The sequence below is a fragment of the Carassius gibelio genome, chromosome A18 (genome assembly GCF_023724105.1).
Source record: "Carassius gibelio isolate Cgi1373 ecotype wild population from Czech Republic chromosome A18, carGib1.2-hapl.c, whole genome shotgun sequence".
Classification (NCBI taxonomy): Eukaryota; Metazoa; Chordata; class Actinopteri; order Cypriniformes; family Cyprinidae; genus Carassius; species Carassius gibelio.
This window is the reverse complement of record NC_068388.1, coordinates 25,371,791-25,397,483: the sequence shown is the minus strand read 5'-3', so window position 1 is coordinate 25,397,483 and position 25,693 is coordinate 25,371,791. Positions and strand designations below refer to the sequence as shown.

At 38.5% G+C, this 25,693-nt stretch overlaps 1 protein-coding gene across 1 annotated transcript in view; it reads left to right on the top strand.

The window, feature by feature from the left end:
* Positions 1-25,693, top strand: part of LOC127933794 (leucine-rich repeat and fibronectin type III domain-containing protein 1-like protein) — a 142,556-nt gene that overhangs the window by 101,169 nt on the left and 15,694 nt on the right. Inside the window, exon 3 of the mRNA XM_052530775.1 lies at positions 24,235-25,611. Within this exon, the coding sequence (XP_052386735.1) occupies positions 24,235-25,611 (1,377 nt within the window). The remainder of the gene's footprint in view (positions 1-24,234; positions 25,612-25,693) is intronic.

Sequence of the window (25,693 nt, the reverse complement as noted above, 5' to 3'; positions counted from 1 at the left end):
AGGAAAGGAAAGGAAAGGAAAGGAAAGGAAAGGGACATGAACGAGACAGGAAATGAGGACCGCACAGGACATGAAAGAGAAAAGGAAAGAAAATCAAATGAAAGGAAATGTCCAAGACGGGGAATGAAAAATACATGAAAATAAAAGAAAATTGGCAGGAACTACGGACTGGGCTGAACAGGAAAAAGGCAAAGTAAAGCATCTGGAACAGGACAGGAAATTGGGAGTGTACAGGACAGCAAAGAAAATGAAAGGAAATGAGCAGGACAGAAAATGAACGGAATTGCACAGAATGGAAGAAGACAAAAAGGAAAGGAAAGGGACAGGAACTTGGGATTGGATTGGACAGGAAAAAGAAAAGGAAAGAAAATCAAATGAAAGGAAATGTCTAGGAAATGAAATGAAAACAGGAAGACATGAAAATATAGGAAAAGGACAGGAACTATGGACTCTACTGGACAGGAAAGAGACAAAGTAAAGGATCGTGAACAGGAGAGGAAATTGGGAGTGTGCATGACAGGAAAGAGAATAGGAAAGGAAATAAAATGAAATGAAATGGGCATGACAGGGAAAAGAAAGCAAAGGGACAGGAACTGTGGACTGGACAGGACAGCAAGAAGATTGGAAAGGACAGGAAATGGGCACAAGGTAAAAGAATATAATAGAAAAGGAACTTGACAAAATATTAAAGGAAAAGGACAGGAAATGTACAGAGCAAGGAACAGACAAGACTGGAAAGGCAAGTATGAGAAAAGGACAAAGAGAAAAAAAACAGTTTGAGGACGGCATGTGGGATATGTTGTGTATATAGTGCGGCCACTATAAAATGAGACATGAACAGAGAAGAGCAAAGACTGATAGCCAGCACAAAAACATGAAAACAGACTCTGAGAAGGGAGTGGATAAGTGACCGGTGGGTTCTGAGGACAAAGGAAGAGATTAGAGCAAGAAGTGGAGTGTAGAGAAGGAATGACGGAGGGGGGAAGCAATCACACTTCCCCGGAGTGAGAGGGACCATGATTCAGCAGGTCTGCAGATGGCAGCTCTCGACAGTCAGAAGTCCTCCACGCGTATCTCTCTCAATCTCAGATTGATTTCTAGTCTTTGATGCTCACAGGCCCGTGGCCTAGTCAGATCCTAATTAAGATTCACCAGCAGGGAACGGGAGAAAACGAGAAGAATTACAGATGGGGCGGAGTAGAGAACTATTGTGGGAGGTAATCACGCCAGATCTCTACAGCGAGGGCACTCGTCCTATAAGATTGAACAAAGATGACAAGAAGCACTGATCAATACACAGGCTAACGGACAGCAAATGTGTAGTTTGTGATCCGGTTGAAGCCGTCATTTCAGGAGAACTGTCTGTGATTTCCGAACGAGGACAGTGATTTTCATCTCTGCATCCAGAGGGAAGTGGCACTGCAGATTTCTCTCAAAACCATCAGACGCAGATGAAAGAGTGAGGAGAACAGAGTCGGGCTCCGAGATCGGCAAGCAGAAGGATGAGGGGAAATGAATCGTGGCATGGAAATCGCTCCTGCATTAAACCACAAGATTAATGTGTAAAAGTCTGCCGGCAGCTCAGAGACGCTTACCTAACCCTCTAATGGCAAAGAGCTCTGTGTTTGCACATGTGTGCATGTGAGGGTGTATATATATATATATATATATATATATATATATATATATATATATATATACCTTTGCACGTGTCAGTGTGAGTTTTAATTAGCTCTCGGTAATAATTCATTTCACAGGTTCAGCACACAACTTCTCGCTCGCCCCACTGGGATATTCCCTCCTCCTCTTAGAACCTCCCAAAGACACAGCCCGAATTTTAAACACTTTCATCTTTTTTGTCAGTGCAGTCAACTCTCAGCTTCTAACGGATGAAATCCCGACACTCAAAAGCATCTCCTCGGGGCATCTTCTCACTTCTGCAGCATGATGTGGCACAAAACAAATCAAGCTGTGTGGCAAATCAAATAGCAATCAGCCGCAGTACGACTTCCGCTGAGTTTCACAAAGTCCTGGCTGTTTTAAAGGACGCCCCGCCAGGTTTAAACAAGTCACTTAATGATGACATCATTGCATTGTTATTAATCATCTTTTTGTGATTAACTTTTTGTTTTTCAGACTTTCAAGTCAAAGAATATAGCTCGTCCTAACAATACATTATCCACATGAATGTGTGTAGAAAGTATATGATTGTTTGTTTCAAAACAGGGTTGACATTAACTAAAACTAAAACCATAAAAACCATTACTTGAACTAAACTTTAACTGAAATAAAGTAAAATCTAAAAAAGTTTTAATTTGAAGTACTAAATAATTTAAATAAATTAATGAAGAAAACAAAAACAGAATATCCACTAAAAAAGTGAAGGAAAAATACTAAAACCTAAACTAAAATTAAAATTATAATAGTAATATCAATGATAACAAAATAACACTGATTGGAAATAATTGTAAATGTTTTTGATAATAAATGACTAAAACTGTAATTCACAACATTGCATTACTATGTTATTACATGTCTTTATAATTGTCTTAATAATGTTATACATTTGTTATAATTTTCAGGTATTATATCAAATATCATTTGACATGATAAAACTGTTGAATTATTAATATTAATTGTAGAGAAAAAGAAGGAAGCAAAATAATAATAATAATAATGTTTCAATTTGGTTTAATTTTGCACTCTAAAATCAGATGTTTTACTCAGTAACTGGATTAATATAATTAAAGATGAGATATGGTATTTAAAAAAATCGATTGCTAAAGGACTAAATAACTAAATACATGAATGTTTGGAACAGGGTGTGTGAGTATCGTGAGTAGTTTTGGATTTCACTGGTTTAGTGGTAGAAACCCTGGCTCACAGAGAGAAAAAAAAATGTACCCGACGAGCATTGAGAACGAAACTGGCCATCTGGAGAAAACCATTTAATCTGAAAATAGTTTTAGTGGTGTACAGTACGATCTGTGAATTTGTAATTTGATCATTTTGATGGTTTCTAGAGGCTGCAGCAAAAGGATAATTCAGAAGAAAGTAAGTCTTAGATGCCGCTCACAATGTTGCTGTCCGCTGTTGTGGAACTGACATGAGCGGAGCTGAATGTAAAAGTTGAAATCCTTTTAACTTGACACTGCCTTACAAAATACTAGTAATGTAAGCACAACGGTTATACACATCCATCTGGCATCTTACGTTTACATAAAAAACAAAATCAATGGAAAAGTAGCACATTGGAATAGAAAAATGCGATCTGACACAACTCATCCAGAAATTTAATATATGAGACATACTGCATTACATATCAAGACGGTTGCTATACACGTACACACATACACACACATGTTTGTTTTAGAGTAAAGTGTGTTCATCCCATAGGTGTAATGGTTTTTATTCTGTACAAACTGTATATTCTATGGCCCTTCACTAACCCTACACCTAACCCTAACCCTCACAGGAAACTTTCTGCATTTTTACTTTCTCAAAAAAACTCATTCTGTATGATTTAGAAGTGTTTTGAAAAATGGGGACATGGGTTATGTCCTCATAAGTCACCCTCTCCTTGTAACACCTGTGTCATACCCATGTCATTATACAGAGTTGTGTCCTGATATGACACAGAAACAAGAGCACACACAGTTTAAGAACAGTTTCAGTTTTAAGAACAGTTTCTAACAACATTCCAATATTTTTTTTTTCACATAATTTGGAGAAACTGTATTTTTCTTCATGCAAGGAATCAGTGATATCTGCATAAACTGTGGAATGGTGATGAGACTCTTCTGCTGTATAATAACGGCTGATGGTGTTTTTTTCCCAAGCATATCAGTAAGCATAACTCTATTAGATGTCCTATCATCTATCTGATTTAATGTTTTCCTCACTATTATTTAGTCTTTGTTTTCTACATTGTTTTGTTTGGTTGTATCACAGTGTCTACTTTTCAATACTGTCAATGCATCGTGACGTCCTCATGCATTATCTCAAACATTCATTTAAAGCCCTGCACAGATGTTACAAACGCTCCCACACAACACACGTCAACGAGCACAGGGGAAAAAAATGAACTGGCCACAGCGACAGAGAGTAATCGACCAGAAGCAAGAATGCCAATAATTCCCCAGCAAAGGGAAATTAGACAAGTTTTCCACTTTTATTCGATAAATATTGAATTGAGGCAGAAACGAGGTCCTTGTGAAGTTGTCACTAACAGGCTGAAACAAAAAAAATCATGCTTATTGCCTGTAGTGAGGAGACACACAGAAGGCCATGCATTTTTCTGTAGACTTCTCTGAGATAGTTTATTGCAATTTTCATGATTATACTTGAGAAATTACACATCCTCCAGCCATATTGATTGATTTTTTTTTTTTTTTTTTTTTTTTTAACTGAATTGCGTTTTTGAGGATTTCATCCCACTTCCTTTAGCATTTAATGAAAAATAAATGCCAATTACATGCAGGTTATCATGGTGATCACACCCGAAGCTGGATAGTGTGGTACAAAGATGTTGTTATTCATTGTGACTCTTTTCTAAAGTGAAGTGTGTCATTCATGAAGCACAAGCATCACCAAACAGATCTGCTAATACAACAACACAGGTTTCCTGACCACTCCCCTTGTCTGCCATTGGTCGATCAAATAGATAGCCCCGCCCCTAACACATGCCATTGGTTGAGTGAAATCTGAACTGGTTTCCCAGTGCAACTGAGCAGGATAAACTAAAAGTACCACATTTAGTTGTTCTTGATGTACTAAAATAACTAAAACTGAAATAAAATATAATAATAATAATAATAATAATACAAAGTATATACATATGTAAAAAAAAAAAATAGGAAAATGTTAATAAAATAATACTGGGATTGCAGACAACATTTATCATTCAAAAAGTAAAAGTAAGTAAGTAAAAAACATCTTTAAACACCTTTAAATATGAAATGGTTTTTGCAGCACTGTGCAAACTGCATTTAACTGTATCTTGCAATTGCACAATAACGGCAGTGCCTATTAACACTTTAATTATAACCTTATAGAACAATAGCATGTTAAGTGATTAAATGGCTCAGCAGCTGTCGTTTGAGATGGTCTTCATTAACTTTTACTCTGCTCCAGCGCGTGTCTCATGCATAAAGCCGGAGGAAATCTCGGACCGGTCAGTTCTGGCTGCACAAAAGCAGAATCTCAGAATTTCAACACAAAATCCATTTCAAACCAGTCCTGTCATGAGCCGCCTCCCTCCACGGATCCTTCCAAAAGGAGTCATTAAGATTAATGAAGCTCTGCGATTAATTTAAATAATGGCTGTACGGGAAGAGAATAAGCCTGAGGACAATACCTTAGCGAAGCTGTGATCCCGATGACAAGACAAGAGCTGCTCTTATCGCAGCGTGATGCTCGGCTGAGCTCTTCCATTCTCTCCAGCCCACTCTCCCATCTCTCACCTCCATTTTCTGTGCAGCTCGTCGCTCTCTCATTTTCTCGTCCCCTTTTAGTGCAGCCTTTTCCACCCCGTGCCCTATTGACTCGTGCTGTGTAACATGGGAGTAAAGGAAATCAAGCCAGACGTTCTGTATCGATTCTGGTTAAGTGAGCATAGGAACATTATTGCTATTCTGTTATGCATATTCAGCAGTTTTAAGCAATTACATCTGCAGGAACTAACCTGTTAAAACGAACAAAGCACTTGAGGAAGGTTCAGCAAACTGAGTAAAATAAGAACTGAGGTCGTGGGGACACAGTGTTTTGTTGTTGTTGTTTTAAATAGGCTATGCATTTGTAGGTTATGTTCAGTGTTTGGGATGTGTGATATATCGGTTGTGTTGGATGTTTTGTGTTTTGTATTATCAGTATAAGATATTAAAGCAATAAGCCCCAAGAAGCCATGGTTTATAGTGATTTTATAACAGCTAAGGTTGTCGTTAAGCATGATGCGAAACGTAGTTACGGTTATTATATATGTAGTAAGGGTTCACAGAATAAATCAGAGCACATAAAATGTAATGATATATTAATAATAACAGTATTTTTTCACCAAATAATGTAGTTCCTCAGAAACAGTTGTTGTTCCAACAAGTGGTTGCCGAGCAACACACAAACGTAAACAAAGGTGTGTGTTTGTAGAGTAATTTACAACAGCTTCGAAGGCGGCTCAACCAATCAGAATCAAGGACCGGAACTGTGCACTGTATAATAGAGATTCATGCATGCTCATTAACTCTTTACTTTTGCTTCTTTTGAAAACACCAAAAATAAAAAAACATACGTAATATTTAGCAAATCTCAAAATTGATTTTTTTTTTTTTTTTTTCATACCTGTCGCATTTAAAATGATTGATTTAAATTTATTTTGTTTTATTTGGTATGTTTTTTAGGAAAAACTTAATTTATTAGTTGTCAGCCATAACATTAAAAGAATAGCAGGCAGAATATCTTAATCGGTCAATCCTTACTTACTTTTTTTTTACTATTTGTGCTTAAAATAGTATGTGGAATATTAGCACAATATAACCCTGATGGAAATATGATCTCCTTTGTTCCCCCTTGAGGAATTGTGGTTATAGTTTTTGTAAAAAAAAAAAAAAAAGGATTGAATGAATAAATACATAAATTAATAATGCATTGCATTTATTATAAAATACATCAATACATCATGAATACACAATAATCTAATATTATTAAAATATAAAAAAGTAAATGAATAAATCTACTGTCTGAAACAGATACCCAGAGTCACATGAAATTACATTTGGTCTCTGCTAAAAGTACAAAAGCCTGTAGTCTCTGTTTTCAGCCCACTCTTTTATTATTATTATTTTTTTTATTTTTGTGTCTGTATGATGAAATGTAGTTCAAGCAGCCGTCCCTGTGACTGAGATATCAATATGCCATTCAGTTCTCTCTTATTTATGTGTTCAAAAATAAAGCAGTCTCTCTGGTGAAAGGAAGAAAAGGCCTGGGAGATGTAAATAATGTATCTGTGACGAGGGTTCATTTCTCAGCAGAACATCCCTGTGGAACGACTCTCGGAGCTCATTCACTTCAGCTCTGATGCATTCACTTTATCGCTGGTGAGCAAGAGACTGTTCTTCTGAGAGCAGACAATCACAGAAGTTAATCTAGCAGTGAAATGTGAAATTTGCAGAGTTCCGGTCTTTTTTAACAGCACTCGTAAAGAAGTTACAGTAAAGTGCGGATTACATCCTTCTGAGAAATCTGATGGGTTTGGTAGAGTGTTGATACGAAGGGCAAAACCTCTCTGGTTAAAAGCCCTTCTGTGACCTCACAAGACGTCTGCTTCTGAGGATAACACGCTCGACGTGTCCTCCTCGTGCAACAACAAAACAACAACACATTGCTACCTGTGTGCTCAGTGTCAGCGCTGACAGCCTCCTGCAGCAGAGCCAGCCTGTTTCTCCAAGGTCAGTCATCTCCGTCCCTGCTGCTGCTCAACCAATGCAATATGGTCCCTGCTTCTCAGAGGTGTGATCTATTAAAACAGTGCACCCGAGGCTAGACGTCCTGCTGCTGGAGGTCTGCGAGGGCCGGGGCGGCGGCTGATTGGCTGACGACTGCATTATTTTGTTCTGAAGGCGAGGACAAGCACCTGATGTAACAGCTTGTGCTTTAACTCAGTGAAGCTTTGTGAGCAAATATTAGATGAAATCATGTTTCTCTCAGTTGAGAAGCGCTAACACAGGTTTATGGACTCTGTTTGAATCTGTTGGTGGAAATACGTACCTTAGATCCTTTAGAAATCTTTCTAATATGATGATTTGCTGCTTAGTAAATATTTCTATTTCTATTAATGTTGGAAACTTTTTTTTTCTTCTCAGAAACAGTGATACACTTAATTTTTTTGGATTATTTCATGAATAGAAAGTTCAAAAGAACAGCAATTGTTTGAAATGGCAATCCTACTATTACATTATGTCTTGCACGAGGTCTTTACGTTCAGCTTTGACCAAAATAATGCATCCTTGATAATATATATATATATATATATATATATATAAAATTTAAAAAAAAATCATGAATTCCCCAGATTTTTAAATGGTAGTGTATTTATTTATTAATTTGATATTACAACTCATGCATATAACTAAATTACCCATGATGCTGTTTAGTAAATTCCACAAATCAGAGTTGCAATGAACTTATTTCTATAGATACAAAACTTTAAATGCCTTGTGGGGTTTCTGTTACCTCATTAACCTTTTGATGTACAGCATGGGTCTAAAATTACTCGATTGAGTTATTATTTTCTATATTTTTCAGTATGTGTATATATATATATATATATATATATATATATATATATATATATATATATATATATATATATATATACACACACACACACACACACACACACACACACGCACACACACACACACACACACACACACACATACATTTTTTTTATTTTTTTTTCATTCTTACTTTTTAAATAATAATAGTTTTGGTCACCATTCTGTATGCACAATATGGGTCTTAAAATAACCAGTTTTTGTATTTTTGCATAAATTTTGCTCACAAGAGTCAAAAATAACCCATATAGAAACCTTTGATATTTGCTCATTTTTGCTTGTAGGAACATATTTACTGCAAAAAATAAAATAAATAAATAAATAAATAAAATAACAACACTATTCACCTGCCCCACATATTGCAACTCAACACGGCTGGTTTTGTGTATTGATGCATGCTATTTATTTATTTATTTAACAACTGAAAATATTTGTGTATTGTGAAATTAAACTGGACATAATATTTGAATGTTAGGCTAACGTTACACTGACCTTGAAAAAAAGTTGCATCAAAGGGTTAAAGATGTTAAGTTAACACTCTTGTACCAGCTTTTCATTCACTGTTTATTTTTTTTATTTTTTTGTAGCTAGTTGTTTTGGTTCAAGGCTTACTCTTTAACAAATACGTTTCTTCCTTATGCACTAATGCACTCTGTATTGTTTATTGTTATGTGTGTTTTTTATTTTATCATGAGCTTGCAGAGGATGACAGAATGAGGGAGAAAGTGAATGAGAGGTGGAGTTCTCCTTGACCTGGTGTTGTGTGGCCTCTCTCGTGCAGAACGAGTGATTTATCTCCGTCTCTATCTCTCTATCTCTCTAACACGTCTTCTTCGAGCTGTATCCACATCCCTACTACTTGCTTTACACGTGCAGTATATCATTACTGCCATGCTATTCTGAGCCATATAATTAGCAAGTCAAATATTCAGAAGTACGTTATAACACCGCGGCATGTGCTTTATCCACTGATGATAGAAATATCATAAGGTAATTCAAGAAGAAAAGTGATCATTATAATGCCTCTAATTGTGTTTGTTAATATACAAGTATTAATAAGTGCACTGTGATGTTATTTATCACAGTAAGAATGATTAGTTTCAGGTAAAATAAAAATGTGCTTCATGTGGTAACGTTGAGTTAACAACTGTACAATTAAATCCCAGCTTATAGTTAATATATATATATATGATGACTGTCAAAATGAATGGCTTAATCGTGCAATTGTGTTTGTTTTATTATTAAAATTAGCATCTTTTTTTTTTTTTTCTGGCATCATTTGGTTCGCTTGAATAAAGTTTAAGCTCACTTAAATTAAAAACCTATTAAATATTTACAATAATGGCTGTCAATTATACTGTTATGATGTTAATGAGACATCAGTAGCATGAGCCTTCATTAATAACAGGCTATTTAGTAAAAAAAATAATAAATAAATAAAAATAAAACAAAATAATAATACATTTAAAAAATCAATTAAACACAAAGTATAACATCTTTCTGCTCTTCTACAGTAATTATCTATTATAATATGCTGATTTGGTGCTTAATCGATTATTTTATTTAATAATTGCTCACATAAATATCATAAAAAATAGCATGTATAATTATGTGAAATTGCAGTCTTTTGTAATATTATATTTGATATTTCTATCATATTTGAAAATTTATTTATTTATTTACCCCCTCCCCCATTATTTATCAATTTATCAACAACAACAACAAAGCCATAACATAAAAATGATAATTGATCATAACAATGAAAATAAAAGCATAATAATACAAGTTGTAGTATATGTATAAATTATTAATTATGAATCCTTAGTAAAAGAACAGCAGGACATGCAAAAATTGCTTAAATGCACTACAAAATAAGTGAACAAAATTAAGTAGATTTGCAACTAAAATAAAATATAAATTAAATGACTTTAAGTGAATTAATGTGGTTAGCATGTGATATTTTATGTATCTCTCGTTATGTTATCAGTGTCATATTGAGCTTTATTGCCTAAATCAGTGAATGCTTGTACTATAACAGATCCTCATAGCTATTAAAATTAATTCCTTTTAAAATGTTATTGGATCCTTAATAGGAATGTTCTAGTACAGTGTAATTACGGAATATTTTCTTGAATACATATCATACATAAAAAAAAAAAAAAAATTAAAAAACACCTAAATTCTCCTGCCTTTGTAAATGTTTTGCTTGTGACAGCGAGAGCAGGAACGATCGGTGAATCTGTGTCGATAACAGAGCGGCTCTGGCCAGTTCTCAAACACAATACCTGGGTTTTCACAAGCTTAACCACCTGAGGTTCATGTCTACTCCTAGTGCTCTCTGTCTGGTTTCTCAAGTGTGTGTGTGTGTGTGTGTGTGTGTGTGAGGTGAGGGAGCGTGTCTTTGAGACGAGGTGAGCATGTGGGTGGATGTGTGAGGATTTGTCTGTCACTCAGTGCCATTCTTGTTCAGGAAAACCACTGACTGTTGCATGACTTGAGCGGCTAGTGTATCACCAGTATTAGTCTAGCTACTAAAAGTACTTTTAATAACTTAGTAATAACAGTACCAACACTCAAAATAAATGTCATCATTAACTGACCTTCTTGTTGTTTCAAACCCCATTACTGACTTTCATATGTTCTTTCAATAATGTATGAACAAATACCTATGCTTACAATTCACTGCTGTTTTCACTGCTTATTAAATTAATGCTAACGACAGTGAAACCCCAACAATGCTTATTTATTTTCACCCAAATTATGATAACAGGGTCAAATTATTAACTAATAAAGACTTTACACAGTTCCTCTGCAAGAAATTCACGTTTATCTGTTTTGGATAAAACTGAACATGCTTTTAGTTCATCTCACCAGACTTTTTAATTTAAAAGTGTCACAAATTTAAAAGTGTTTTTCCTCTATGAAATAATGATAATAATAATAAATGCAGGTCTACTTAATAAGAAGAATTGCATATTTAAATTTTAAGTGTTTTGTTCTTTATTATCATATCAGAGCCGGGTTTCCCGATAACGATTGATCTTAGATCTTAAGAGTGTTTTCTGTGAGTGATTTTATGATCGTCCGTTACTGTTTCACGTGTGTTTCCCAACAATGCACGTAAAGCAATCGCATGTAGCTGTGCATTAAGTGCTACTCAGGAGTCGCTGTCCGTTTGTCAAGTGCTGAAATGTCACCTTACAGAATGACTCTTAATTATAGTAAACGATCGTTTATTGATGTTAACCTAATGCTCCGTTCCAGACAGACATCTTGGATATAATAACTATAATACAATACAATACAATATTATATTATATCATAGTGTACAATATTATTCTTTACATAATAATTTATAATATACTTTTATATATTTATATATTATGTTAGTTTAAAAAAAAATGTTACCCTGAATGCACTGTAAGTCGCTTTGGATAAAAACATCTGCTAAATACATAAATTTATTAAAAAAGTATTTATTTATACACAGTATAGAGAGAGGGAGAGAGAGAGAGAGAGAGAGGAGAGAGAGAGAGAGAGAGTGAGAGAGAGAGAGATGTTATTTCCGGGTCCATTGTCATATTATCCCCCCAGTCTTCGAAACATTTCCTACATTACTTATTTTATTATTTTTAAAATATTAATATTATTTTTTCACTCATGTGTATTTCAAATTTTTCCTGCCCTTTTTAATTAGTTCATTTATAAGAAAGAAAACGAGTCATAAAGTGTACAACGAAGCACAATCAAACCCTTATATTATAATCACATTTCGCTTGAATCAAGTTAAAGGTGTAGTCTGGCTTAACTTAGGGCTTAACGATTACTCTGGAGCACTCGTAGATCTACGATGATTTTCAAGTGCTACTTAAGTTACGATGCTTTTGCGAAACAGACCGTAATATTAAGATCAGTCGTGTGATCATTTTTTACAAACTTCTTAGGCTTCCAAAGCTTTTGGGAAACTCAGCCCTGGACAGTTGCATTAATGTGACATTTAGTTTTTAGTTTTAATTTTATGCCCCTTAAAAATCATCAACATGTAAAAGAGCAGCTTGGACATTTCGTAAAGCATCTTCTCTTGTGTTCCACTGAAGAAAGAGGGTTATTCGAAAGACACAAGGGTGAGTAAAACAGGCCAGAGATTTCGTTTTCGGAAAATAATCCTTTGACATTCCTTTAGGCCACTAGCTGTCATTTTTTACCCTTTATATCTTGTCCAAATCTTGCTGGAACAGACACCAATCATTATGCCTGGAAACCCTTCCTCTAGCCATGGGCTAAGAAAGAGAGCGTCAAAAAAAAGAGAAGAAAAGCATTTGTTTGATGTTTGCCAAGAAGAGGGGAGCCAGTGCCCAACATGGCCGCTAACACGCTTCTGCCTCGGCTGAACGCTGGAATAACCGGAGGCCAACTTTACCCCAACATTAGGATTCCAGTCCATACTGAGCTCCGACTCCGGCTCCAGCAGCCAAGAGAACCAAGAGATGCTCGTTTTTACTAATTTTCTTTCTCTGCTCAAGAACCGCATGCATCCATGCTAGTTAGCACTTCTGAAACTGAATAACGAAGACCTCCTGAGCGATGATAATTCAATATGAATCTTTCTCTTCCTCCTCGCTTCATGAGGAAAGATTGGGCCTTTGGCTGAGGAAAAGAGAAAGAGATGCCTATATAACCAGTTATTCAGATCGGCAAGGCCAGACTGAGACACTGCACAACAGCATTCATTTCCTCAGTGCAACTGTAGACACACAAGGGCTCAAGGAGGGGTATATGAAGTTAGCATGTATAGGGTGCTAGGGTGCACAAAGTGTGTAGGTGTCCTTATTTTCTCTCTGTATATCTTTCTTTCAAAGGCACACCTGAGTGCGGTTGGGTGTAGGTAAAATCACCAATCAAAGTAAGTGTTTACTTACTGCGAGTTCGGTTGAGGTGAGAGTTTTCGTCTGGAGGCAAAACTGTTCCATTCTGCAGCTTTTTTTTTTATTTTATTTTTTTTTTTTTTTATAGCAGATATGAGAGCATCTGCAACTGTTGTGTGCTTTATGCCTTGATGATTTGCACCGTGTCCTCCTTGCCTCCGTCCTCTGGTGAAATAGCACACGTCCTACAGAACGGTCCAAAACCTCAGGCGAAGCACTAAACAACAGCAACAACAGCACTGACGCTAAAGTCACGAACACATCAGTCCTCCACTGCTGAGCTTATCTGACGACATATAATGTTGACTGTAGTTTCACAAGTGTATGGAGATATTATGTTTACTTATTTAACCTTTGTTTTCTGGTTAGACTATGATATGTGTTTACAGAAACTGTTTTATGTAGGTCAATGACAATTTATTCAAAGATGCTATTAATGCATGCAGTGGATTGAAAACGCATCCGCTATGATGAGCATGTTTAAGTTGTTTAATAAAGATGAATTTTGTTTCTTGTGCTGTGACCAACACAAACCTACCGGTACATTTCATGATATGTCATGCATAAGAAAAATATTTTTTTTTGAATAAATAATTAATGAAATAAAAAAGTTAATAAAATAATAATAATAATAATAATAATAATAATAATAATAATAATAATAATAATAATAATAATAATAATAAAATAAACTTTTACCATGAAAAAAATATATTGAAAATGTTTACTTTGTAATAATTTGTGAAATTGTGTAGGGGAAAAAAAGGAAATAAAGAAAAGAAAAGAAAAGAAAATGAAAAAGCAAGTAACACATTGAATAATATTTGCATTTTTGAAGGACAAAGACTGAAGTAGTATTTTCTTGTAAAACCTACTCTAGCAATATTTTTAAATAACAATGTCTATAGAATGCAATCACATGTATTTTGGGTATAATTATATATATATATATATATATATATATATATATATATATATATATATATATATAGAAATAATAATAATAAATAATAATAATAATAATAGATTACTTGAAACAAAATATTGTGAAACCACAAGACTTTGTCAATTCAGGTTTATTATAGATAGATAGATAGATAGATAGATAGATAGATAGATAGATAGATAGATCTGTAACAGCTGGAGAAAGCATCCATTAGCATCTCCACTGGTCTTTGTGGCAGTTGCTCGGCTGGAGAGAGGTTGCGCTTAGAGGGGCTGATGATGAAGGTGATGATAAAGTAATTAGCAGTGCTAATACGGAGGACTGCAGACAGCGAAGGACGGGGAGAGGATGTTTGTTGTTTGTATAATCGGAGTGACATACAGGCCGTGACAGCCACGGTAGCAGTGACTGCGAGGGACGGCAGCGCTGATGGACCTGTCAGGCGTGTGTCCGCTGTGTGTCGCTACCTCTCCTGTGTCCATCACACTGCCTGTTTGTTTGGCTGGAGAAAGAGGAACTGTTTTGTGGGAGATAAGGTGCACTAGAAACTGAGTGAATGACTGTGAATGTCAATGTCGTCTGTATAACTGCATGGGATGGGTGAAGGGTTTTTAAAAAAAATGTTTTTATTATTTTTGATAATTTGACCTGAACTGGCATTTACATGCTTTGGGTAATTAATATTCATTTCATACAAAATGTGCAGTAGTTATATGAATTTCAGTGAATTCAGTTTATATTTATTTGAAGTTTGGTGCATCTTCTTTGCTTCCTGAATGTAAAGTCATCTAAAAGACATTCTCTGTTTGGTTGCACTGCTGTATAAAGGGTTGTGTTGAGTTACAGCTGTATTTGAGGTGTGTGATGGTGTGTGTCTTTTGGACAGAGAGGGTGACTTTATAGGCTATTAGATATCTCATAAACATTATGGATCTCTATTGCAAGTGAATATCCAGCAAAGGCATAAACACACTGTAAAATGTGAAATCTTTCTTGTAAATTCTGCTGCAGGATGAATAAATCATTTAATATTTTATAGCATATAATCACAAACCTCCACACCATAAACTAGGCTCACTATCACTAAAAAGACTAATTTAAACAGTATATTCCAGAGTTATTATAGTTAGCCAGAAGTAGAAACCATAAAATCACTTTTTGTGTGTGTGTGTGAGATACTTAAATGAAAGTAAACATTAATTATTATTTTTTGAGAAACAATATTTCTCATTAGTTCAGCTTGATAACTTAAACTAAAACATAAATTTAAAAATACTGAGTAGACATAAATATAACTAATAAAAATGACAAAAACGCACTGTGAAAGTACAAAAATTTTCAAATTAAACTTAAAACAAAAAAAAACATATTTAAAAAAATATCTAAATATTTATAAAACATTACAGTATTTCAATGGTAGTAAAATAACACTGGTATTATACTATCATATCTAATATGTTTATATTATGATATGCTAATACATATATATATTGTACATTACAGCACACTGGTAATAACGTCTCGGTTACGTATGGTAACCCTCGTTCCCTGAAGGAGGGAACGGAGACCCCACATCGGTGACCAACTCAAAATGGGATATCGCTTCGATACTTCGATAAACCAATCTACTATGAGTGTAAACTAAATGAGCTAATGCACATTGGCATGCAATTATTGCATCCAGCTGCCACTGATCACAGCATAAGAATACAAAGGCAGCAGGTGCAATGCATTACAGGTTTTCCCTGAGGAGCCGAGCCGGAGACCCAGCAGCTCAGCAGTGGTACAGCAACCATGGCGACAGGACATGGTATCTGCGTTCCCATCTAGGTATATATGGAGAAATTTTTGGTGATTAAAACCCTCTTTAGAAGGCAGAAGTCTGCCGGGGGAAACACGGGCTCTAAGGCTATACCGTGGACTATACACATTAATCCGCTTAGGTCTCAATATGGAACCCAGCCTTCCATGGTTCTCACGGATTCATCATGAAGGCCTGGCGTCAGACGTTCTGCCACGTCCAGCTGCCTAGGGTGACGAAGGATCTCAACAGGGTCTACAGTACAGACACTCTGGAGCAGTTTAAGCAAGACGACACTAACTGGGGCCTCTCAGTGCCACTACCCGTTTGAGGTGAGAACACAGGAGGATACCGGCTCAACACGAAGGCTATAGAATGTAGCGAACGTGTTAGGGGTCGCCCAGCCCACAACTTTACAAATGTCTGTCAGCAAGGTGCCACGAGCCGGCGCCCAGGAGGATGTAACACTTCTAGTTGAGTGAGCTCACAACCTGAATGGGCAGGGCACACCCTGTGCCTGATAAGCCAGGGTTATGGCATCCACAATCCAGTGGGCCATCCTCTGCTTGGAGACAGCACTCCCCTTCTGCCGAGAGAAATAGATGCCTATATAACCAGCTATTCAGATCGGCAAGGCCAGACTGAGACACTGCACAACAGCATTCATTTCCTCAGTGCAACTGTAGACACACAAGGTCTCAAGGAGGGGTATATGAAGTTAGCATGTATAGGGTGCTAGGGTGCACAAAGTGTGTAGGTGTCCTTATTTTCTATCTGTGTATCTTTATTTCAAAGGCACACCTGAGTGCGGTTGGGTGTAGGTAAAATCACCAATCAAAGTAAGTGTTTACTTACTGCGAGTTCGGTTGAGGTGAGAGTTTTCGTCTGGAGGCAAAACTGTTCCATTCTGCAGCTTTTCTTATTTTTTATTTTTTTTATGATAAGCCAGGGTTATGGCATCCACAATCCAGTGGGCCATGCTCTGCTTGGAGACAGCACTCCCCTTCTGCCGGCCTCCGTAACCGACAAAGAGCTGGTCTGAGGTTCTGAAGCTTTGTGTCCAGTCTACGTAGCATCTCAATGCTCGGACGAGACAGAGAAAAGCCAGGGCTGGGTCTGCCTCCTCCAGGGCCAGGGCTTGCAGGTTCACCACTTGGTCTTTGAAGGGTGTAGTGGGAAGCTTCATCACGAAGCCAGGCCGGGGCCTCAGGATTACCTGGGATTCAGCCGGCCTAAACTCTAGGAATGAATCATTGACCGAAAATGCATGCAGGTCCCCTACCCGCTTGATGGAGGACAGTGCGAGCAGGAGCAGAGTTTTCAATGAAAGAAACTTTAAATCAACTGAATGCAAAGGCTCGAATTGGCCCTGCTGAAGTGATTAAAGTCCCAAGAGGGTATAGAGGGGGGCTGGGAAGGATTTAACCTCCTGGCCACTCTAAGGAACCTGACAATGAGGTCATGCTTACCTAAAAACTTCCCATTCATGGGGTCATGGTACTCAGCATATTGCGGAAACCCAGGCTTTGAGGATGGAGAGAGGCAGCCTTCGCTCTAACCCTTGCTGCAGAAAGGAAAACACGACTGCAATCGGGCATCTACGAGGATCCTCTCGGCAAGAAAAACACCACTCAATGAACAGGTTCCACTTCAAGGCATAAGTGTGTCTCGTAGACGTTGCTCTTGCTGAAGTGATGGTGTCCACTACCTCCTGGGGAAGGTCACCTAGAACCTCCGCGTCCCATCCAGGGACCAGACATGGAGTTTCCAAAGATCTGGATGAGGGTGCCAAATGGTGCCCATCTCTGAGTCAGTAGATCCTTCCTCAGAGGAATTGGACAAGGAGGGGCTGTCGCGTGGAGTACTAGTTCGGGGAACCAGGTCTGAGTGGGCCAATACGGGGCCACTCGCAAGACTTGCTCCCCATCCTCCCAGAGGCTGTGCAAGAAGGCTCACAGGGGAAACACATACTTGAGTTTCCTTGGTCAGGGATTAGAAACAACTGGGAGTGAGAGGTCCCTGGAGAAGCAAACAGGTCAACCTGATTAACTCCGAACCATCTCCAAATCAGCTGGACCGTCAGTTGATGGAGTCGCCATTATCATGGGACCATTGCTCGAGACAGCTCATTGGCTGTACAGTTGAGCAGGCCTGGAACGTGAACGGCACAAGTGACCTCAGAACCCTCCGACTCCAAAGGAGGAGGTAGCGGGTGAGTTGTGACATGCGACAGGAGCGCAGACCACCTTGTCGCTTGACCACCTTGTAGGCAACAGTCGCTGTGTTGTTAGTGCTGGAGCGGTCTCATATGTAACAGGCCAAGCGGTGTAAGTGCCGCTGCAGCCCCCATATGCTCCAGGAGCCTCTGAAAAAGTTTCAGTGGGACTGCTCTTTAGTGCTGAGGCGTACAAGGGAATTGGCCGCTTGCAACACGACAGGGGCTAGTGCAGCCTGAAGTGCACAACCCACTCGACAAAGGAACGACCGCCACTGAAGCACTGTCTCGCCAACACACGAAGCTTCCGAGAGCATGCTGAACTCGTAGTTCACAGCAGACAAGGTTGAGCAGAGCGATACTAACGCTCGGCTCTGAAACAAAAAGCTGGTATGCACTGCACCTGCTGCCTTCTTATACTCACGCTGTGATCAGCGGCAGATGGATGCAATAATTGAATGCCAATGTGCATTGGCTCGTTAAGTTTACACTCGAAATAATTTGGTCTATCGAAGCGATATCCCATTTTGCATCGTTCACCGACGTGGCGTCGAAAGTGACCGACTGAAAGGGAACTCCAAATCCAGCACCAACGTGTGTTCAATTTATAAAATATCTTGCACATCCATGAATCCTTGACACTGTTCTGTAGTTTATGGCTGTTTACTAACAGTAGGAGGTGTTTTATCGATTAACAGTTAATTTTGATGAAAGCGCTGTCAAAACACAAACATCTGCTGTAACGCCCTCATCTGTGAAACACTCACCTCTGAGCTTTAATGTGTGTTAATGTGCGCAGGTCTGGACCTAGCCCATGTTTAATGCGCAGCAAAGGCTAATTGCCTGGTGAGCATTTACTCAACCCATTCTCCTTTAAAACCTCAACAGCCTGCAATTACTCAACACTCAAATGGTCAAAGTACAGTGCATCCCGACCAGATCCAAAGCTCCCATCAGTGTACATAAAAATCAGGAATGGTTGGGCATTATAGGCTGCTAGAGAACAATGTTGGCAAAGTGGATCAGGAGTGAATAGTCAGTCATACAATAATTGCATCTATTGTGTAGTGTGTTGCTGTCTTATTGAGATTGGTGCATGTTAGCACAGTCTGACTATCATTTTTTGATAGCCAAGTGAAAGGAGCCAGTCCTCGGCGGGACACAGAGTCAGCGAGGGTGAAGAAGTGAAGAGGTCTCTCTTTGTTTAAATATCACAGCCTACTTCTGCTGTTTGCTTGGTGTAAATGAGCAAAGAAAGGCAGAGAAGGAGTGAGAGATTGTGAGAGGGACCGAGGGAGGATCGGCAGCACACAGAAACAATTATCATGCATCTTTTTGGGGCAGGTTAGAGACCTCTGTGTAATCTGCATAACATTAGAGGATACACACACACACACACACACATACACACATAAATATTTCATTGCTTTCATAGCTCACTTCTCTTCCTTGTTGCATCGTATCCTCAGGGGAAATAAAAAGAGATGTGCAGTTCACCGATGATGTGGCGAGCACAGCTCAGATCAGTTGGTTTTAGAGGATTTTGATGAGAAATATTTGACTTCATATTGAAATATCCTGACTTTTGGTGTGTTGGCAAATCCGTGCACAGTTTGTGGCATTGCTAAAATCTCTTGTGAATTACTAAAGATACAGCAAGGAGTGAAGCATCTGGTAAAGAAAATTACTAAAATGAAAACAGGAATGTTGAAAATCAAATGGCTTTGTGCGCTATTAGCTGCACCTGATCGAGTTTACAACTTTTCAGGAGGGGTGATGCTATTTCCAACTCAATTAACCCGGTTTTTTTTTTTGTCTGACATGTTGGTGTTATCTTTCACTTGCATGTTATGAGTTGTTTATTTATGAATAAATAAAGCTGAATAAAACAAAAACTGTTTCCGTCTTAATTTCAGGTTGCAAAGCACCAAAGTGTGATTATTTAAAGGGATTTCAAAGGGATTATTTTCTGTACCCACTGTACCGTAGTAACTCTGGCACTGGCATTACTTATTTCAGAGTCTTACTACTGAGAACTAGCAGCATTTCAATCCATCAGTCAATTTTTGTCCTGAATTCTTTGAATAAGGACACACAGAGAGAGGAGCTGTGTATATTCTGTTGCAGCTATCTCTCAATGATAATGAATCCCTGATGGAACGAAAAAATATGCTGAACCATTGTCATAGGAAACCAAAAGAGGACACATTTTGAGATTTCTTGCACAGCTACAGTTGAATGACTTCTCATTGCTGTAGCATTCAATAGATTTAACTACAGTAGTAGCAATGTGTGCGCGTCTCAAGAGTGCAATGCTGACCAATTCTGGCATACACATCCGGTGGTGCATTAAATTGGACCTTATAACCTGTATACCACCCACCTCGATCACTGACCATTTGATGACCACCATAAACATTGCATGGTATCTTGCATCTCTGCATTTGTATAATACATTTTTTACTAAACTAATCACTTTATTTATAACTCACCTTGACTATATTGTCATTTGGTCTTGATAGTCACTGGATTATATAATCATAAAATCTCTTGGTAACACTCTACATGCATTATAAGGCTATTCATAAATTAGGTTGCAATATATATACACTGTATATATATTATCATAAATATTTGTAGCCAATATTAAAATGCATGGTATTATCGGAAGGTTTGCTTGTCATGTTTTAATGCATTACTCTTTCTAAATCTGTACCGAAATATTATAATGTATTTTAACTGTGGTTTCAATTATACATGAGATCATACAATGCATTAGAAGGTGCATTACAAGGCATAAATAATGCATATATAATGCATTATATATAAAGGCTTTAAGTAAAAGTATTGCCTTTATCTTTTTTTAGTAAGTATTTTATACTGTTTTTATATTTTTATAACTAAAAATGGAATATATCTTATTTTACTTTGTATTTTTATATCAGTGTGGTACGAAAAAAATCCTTTTTCAAATCTATGTGATAAAAGAGTTAGGTCAGATGTAATCCAAAAGTAGTCTAATTACCTAAAATGTGAAATCTAAAAGATTGCGTTACCAACTACATTTTTCATCATGTAATTTGTAATCACTAATGCACTACAATTTGTAAGTAATCTATCCAGCACTGTTTATCAGTATCAGTCTCTGCAATTAATGAATAATTCTGACTTTTTACTTGTTCTGCGCTTTCTAAAGCCTTACTAAAGCATTCATACGGATGATAAAACATTAAATGTGTTTGCTCTTCATTTGCCAGAGAAGAGCTCCAGCGCAGTAGGGGTTAATTTCACAAACTGTGTCAAATACCCACACAGCAGCCTGTGTCCTCTCTGAAATATTAATGAATCCTGCCGATATGCAGAGAGAGAGAAAGAGAAAGCAGGGTAAAATGTTGACCATGTTGGCATTTCATCGTGGTGTTTCCACTGTATTTTAACCATGTCTCTGTGCTGAAACCCATTCATGCATTACAACAAATTCAATTCATATCCATTTATCCCATGCAGAATAAATCCATTTATTCTCACATTGTCGTAATGACAAAACACGGCACTGTATCACGTTGTCAGTGTGTTTCTGGAATTAAACGTGGGCATGGGCCATCCTAAGGAGGCGTCTGCGTGTAATCGTTCTCCGATTTAGCTGTAATCCTGCTTGTGCTCTGTTTGACTGGGAGAAACTATCCTGGTGCAGTATTTGGCAGTCTGTCAAGCCTTCCATTTATCAAGGCTGTTTCACTTGTCTATATCGGAGCAAATGCATGTGCGAGTGGCTCTAAAAATCCAGTGCAAACTAAAGTGAGAGACTGCTTTAGTGCTCTTCTTAGTTAGTTGTCTGGATAATGGCTCTCTCTTGAGGGTTTCTGTGACTCTGTTTTCTGTGTGTAATGGAGAGAGGGGGCTTAAGCTCGCCTCAATGCATCTCACTGCCGCTACACTATCTCGCACTCAAGCACTTCTGTGTTTTACTTCTGCCAATCGGCCCGTTTGTGCCCAAAATGAAGCTCAATGTTTCCCCCTATTGGTTGAAAGAGGTAAAATACTCCTAGTGATAGCTAAAGATCCCTCGCAGATAACCATTGGGCCTGAACCTCTTGATATTCAAGATGGCGTTGAGAGCGGTGAAAAAAATAATTGCATTTACGTGCTTTTACATAAAAGTTATTAAAATGGAATGGTATGCACAAGCAATAAACAAAGAGCCACAAATCAGATAGTATCATTCATGCGAAAGCAATGACATAGAAAAATAATTTAAATTCCCGCTGCCTTTTTTATCCCCTCACCATACCACATATGAATTTCCGAGGGGGGGCGGGTGTCAAATATCCTGACTTTCACACAGCGGAGGGCTATTGAAACCAGCAGGCTCCGAAGGAGATGTCCTCCAACTCTTTCTCTCCTTCTTGCGCTCTTGCTCATTGGTTTTGCTGTGAAACTAAAGCCGCCCCTCCTCTCTTTCTCTCTCTTTTGCTCCCGTTGCAGATCCTGCATATGTTATGGAAGGCAGAGGCGGCAGTGTTATATAACACAAGAAAAGATGCCTGCTTTAACACATCCACACTGCACGATAATATCTAGTAATCTTGCGTGCAGTGCCGGTTTGGTGAATTAAAATAAGCAGTTTCTCAGCAGTGATGCACTAGAAACATCACTTTGTACCCACATGTTTTATAAATGCTTACCCTCGGGATATTTCAAACCCATATGACTTCACAAAAGGTGACGAATAGCACGAGGTCTGAGATGCCGTTTTCCATACAATGGGAATGCATGGGGAACCAGGGGCTGCCAAGCTCAATAAATGTCTATAAACGTTGTTCATAGATTTTGTGTGCTGTAATCAAAGTCTTCAGAAGCCATAGCTTTGTGTGAGGAATTTAATATAAATTGGATATTAGTCTTCAACGGGAATCTTGCTTGACAGCCATGGTCACGCTTCACTACTATTGTGTGTAAAACAGCAGCTCAGACATTTTATTTTATTGTAAATAGTCTGTTCAGTAGAAGAAAGAGAGTCAAAGATGTGGACATGGAAGCCCATTCCTCTTCATAAATACACACACACACACACACACACGTATATATATATATATATATATATATATATATGTATATAAAATAGTCGCATGTTTAGGCATGCAAGATATTATTTATACTATATATTTGTACATTATCAAGATATTATTAGAAACTAGCTGATCATAAAAATATGGATGTCCTTCAAGTCTGTTCAAGTGTAAGCAATGAAAAGCAATGGGTTAGTCCCTCAAAAACACACTACAAATTTGTATTTATACATTGCATTTATATTTAAAACATGTTAAACACCGAACATGTACATGTTTTTAAGATTTTTCTAATATTTTTAATGAAAATCGAGTTGTATCACTTCAATTCATCAGTTTTAGGATAATTAAATTTCATATTCCATATTTAATTTCTGGTTTCAAAAAGGGAAAAGAGAAGGAAGCAAATACACACGTATACACATGTATAAACACATTGTTCTGTATGTTTTTTTTTTTTTTTTGCTCAAATGTGCATCCATACATCATTAAAGAAATTACATTTTTGTTGCACTGTCCCTTTAAAAAACAAAATACAACTAGAAAAATGGATTCATGCATAATATTCCAATTTGCAACTGTAGATGTGGGAAACACAGACATCATGTTGTTAGAAAATGTTAATGTACTAATTTGATTAGGAAAATATGCATAGGGTGAATGCAAGTCCATTTGGGTATTTGCTAATTTTTTGATACATGCTAGTAGGTATAACCTCACCATCGGCTGCGGTGTCTGCTCAGCTTTCCCTCTCAGTTATTTGAGCCTTAATGTGTCTGACAATCTTTGCATGTTTAATAAAACCACTCTCTTGAGCGCAGCATGCGAGAGCATCCTACACTTGTGTGTGTGTTTGGGAAGGTTACAGTGTGTCAAGAGAGACTCGCAGACAGAGGGAAGAGACTCAGCATGAGAGCTAAACTGTTTTCCTCTGTGCTCTGATTCCTGTAGGAGCGCACCCATGGAGCAACTGCTGCTGTGCTTGGCTCTGTTCTCCATGCCGTCCTACGCCATGCTGTGCCCCAAACGCTGCACCTGCCAGAACCTGCTTCCCTCGTACACCGTGCTGTGTGCCAAAACCGGCTTGCTCTTCGTGCCACCTAATATCGACCGGCAGACCGCCGAGCTGCGACTGATGGACAACTTCATCACCACCCTGCGCCACCAAGACTTCACTAACATGAGCAGCCTCATACACCTCACGCTCTCTCGCAACACCATCAGCCAGATCCAACCGTACGCCTTCGCTGACCTGCAGGATCTGCACGCGCTGCATCTGGACGCCAACCGGCTCACATTTCTGGACGACACCCATCTCCAGGGGCTGGTCAATCTGCGCCACCTTATCCTCGCTAACAACCAGCTTCACAGCATCTCTGAAGGAGCCTTCCAAGACTTCCTAGAAACTCTCGAGGACCTCGACCTTTCTTATAACAATTTGATAGACTTGCCGTGGGACACAATAGCCATGCTAGCCAGCGTCAACACCCTTAGTTTGGACCACAATCTCATCGAGTTTGTTCCTGAAGGGATATTTTCAAATCTTCATAAACTCGCCCGACTTGATATGACGTCCAACAAGCTGAAGAAGATCCCCCCAGATCCTCTGTTCCTACGAATCCCAGTCTACGCCAAAATGAAAGGCTCGCCGCTGACCGCGTTGGTCCTCAGTTTCGGTGGGAACCCACTGCATTGTAATTGCGAGCTGGTTTGGTTGCGCCGCCTGACGCGGGAGGACGATTTGGAGACGTGCGCGTCCCCGCGAGACTTGGCCGGCAAGTACTTCTGGACGATTCGTGAGGAAGAGTTCGTCTGCGAGCCGCCTATGATCACCCGGCACACTTCCAAGATGTTCGTAATGGAGGGTCAAGAGGTTAGTTTGCGATGCCGCTCCGTGGGAGACCCCGAGCCGACTGTCCACTGGGTCAGTCCGGATGGGAAGCTGATCGGCAACACCTCGCGCACTGTATGCTACGAGAACGGCTCTTTGGATATTTTGACAGCCACGGTGAAGGACTCTGGCGTGTTCACTTGCATAGCTTCGAATGCGGCCGGCGAAGCCACTGCTCCTGTGGAATTAGTCGTAAACCCTTCGCCGCATTACGACCCCAAACTGGAGCCGGAGCCGGGGCCCTCGGACATGCCAACTTCTATAAAGTCCAACAGCAGTGGTAGCGGCGGCCAGCCTCGAGCGGATCAGCGGGTCAGTGTCTCCGAAATAACCTCGAGCTCAGCGATGATCCGCTGGCCTCACCAAAGCCAAATCCCCGGAGTTCGCATGTACCAGATCCAGTACAACAGCTCCACCGACGACATCCTCATATACAGGTGAGTTTCATCACAGACTCTTCAGATAAATCCAAGTTGAACTATATATCACAATACATACTGTTTCAAAACAGCTTTACAG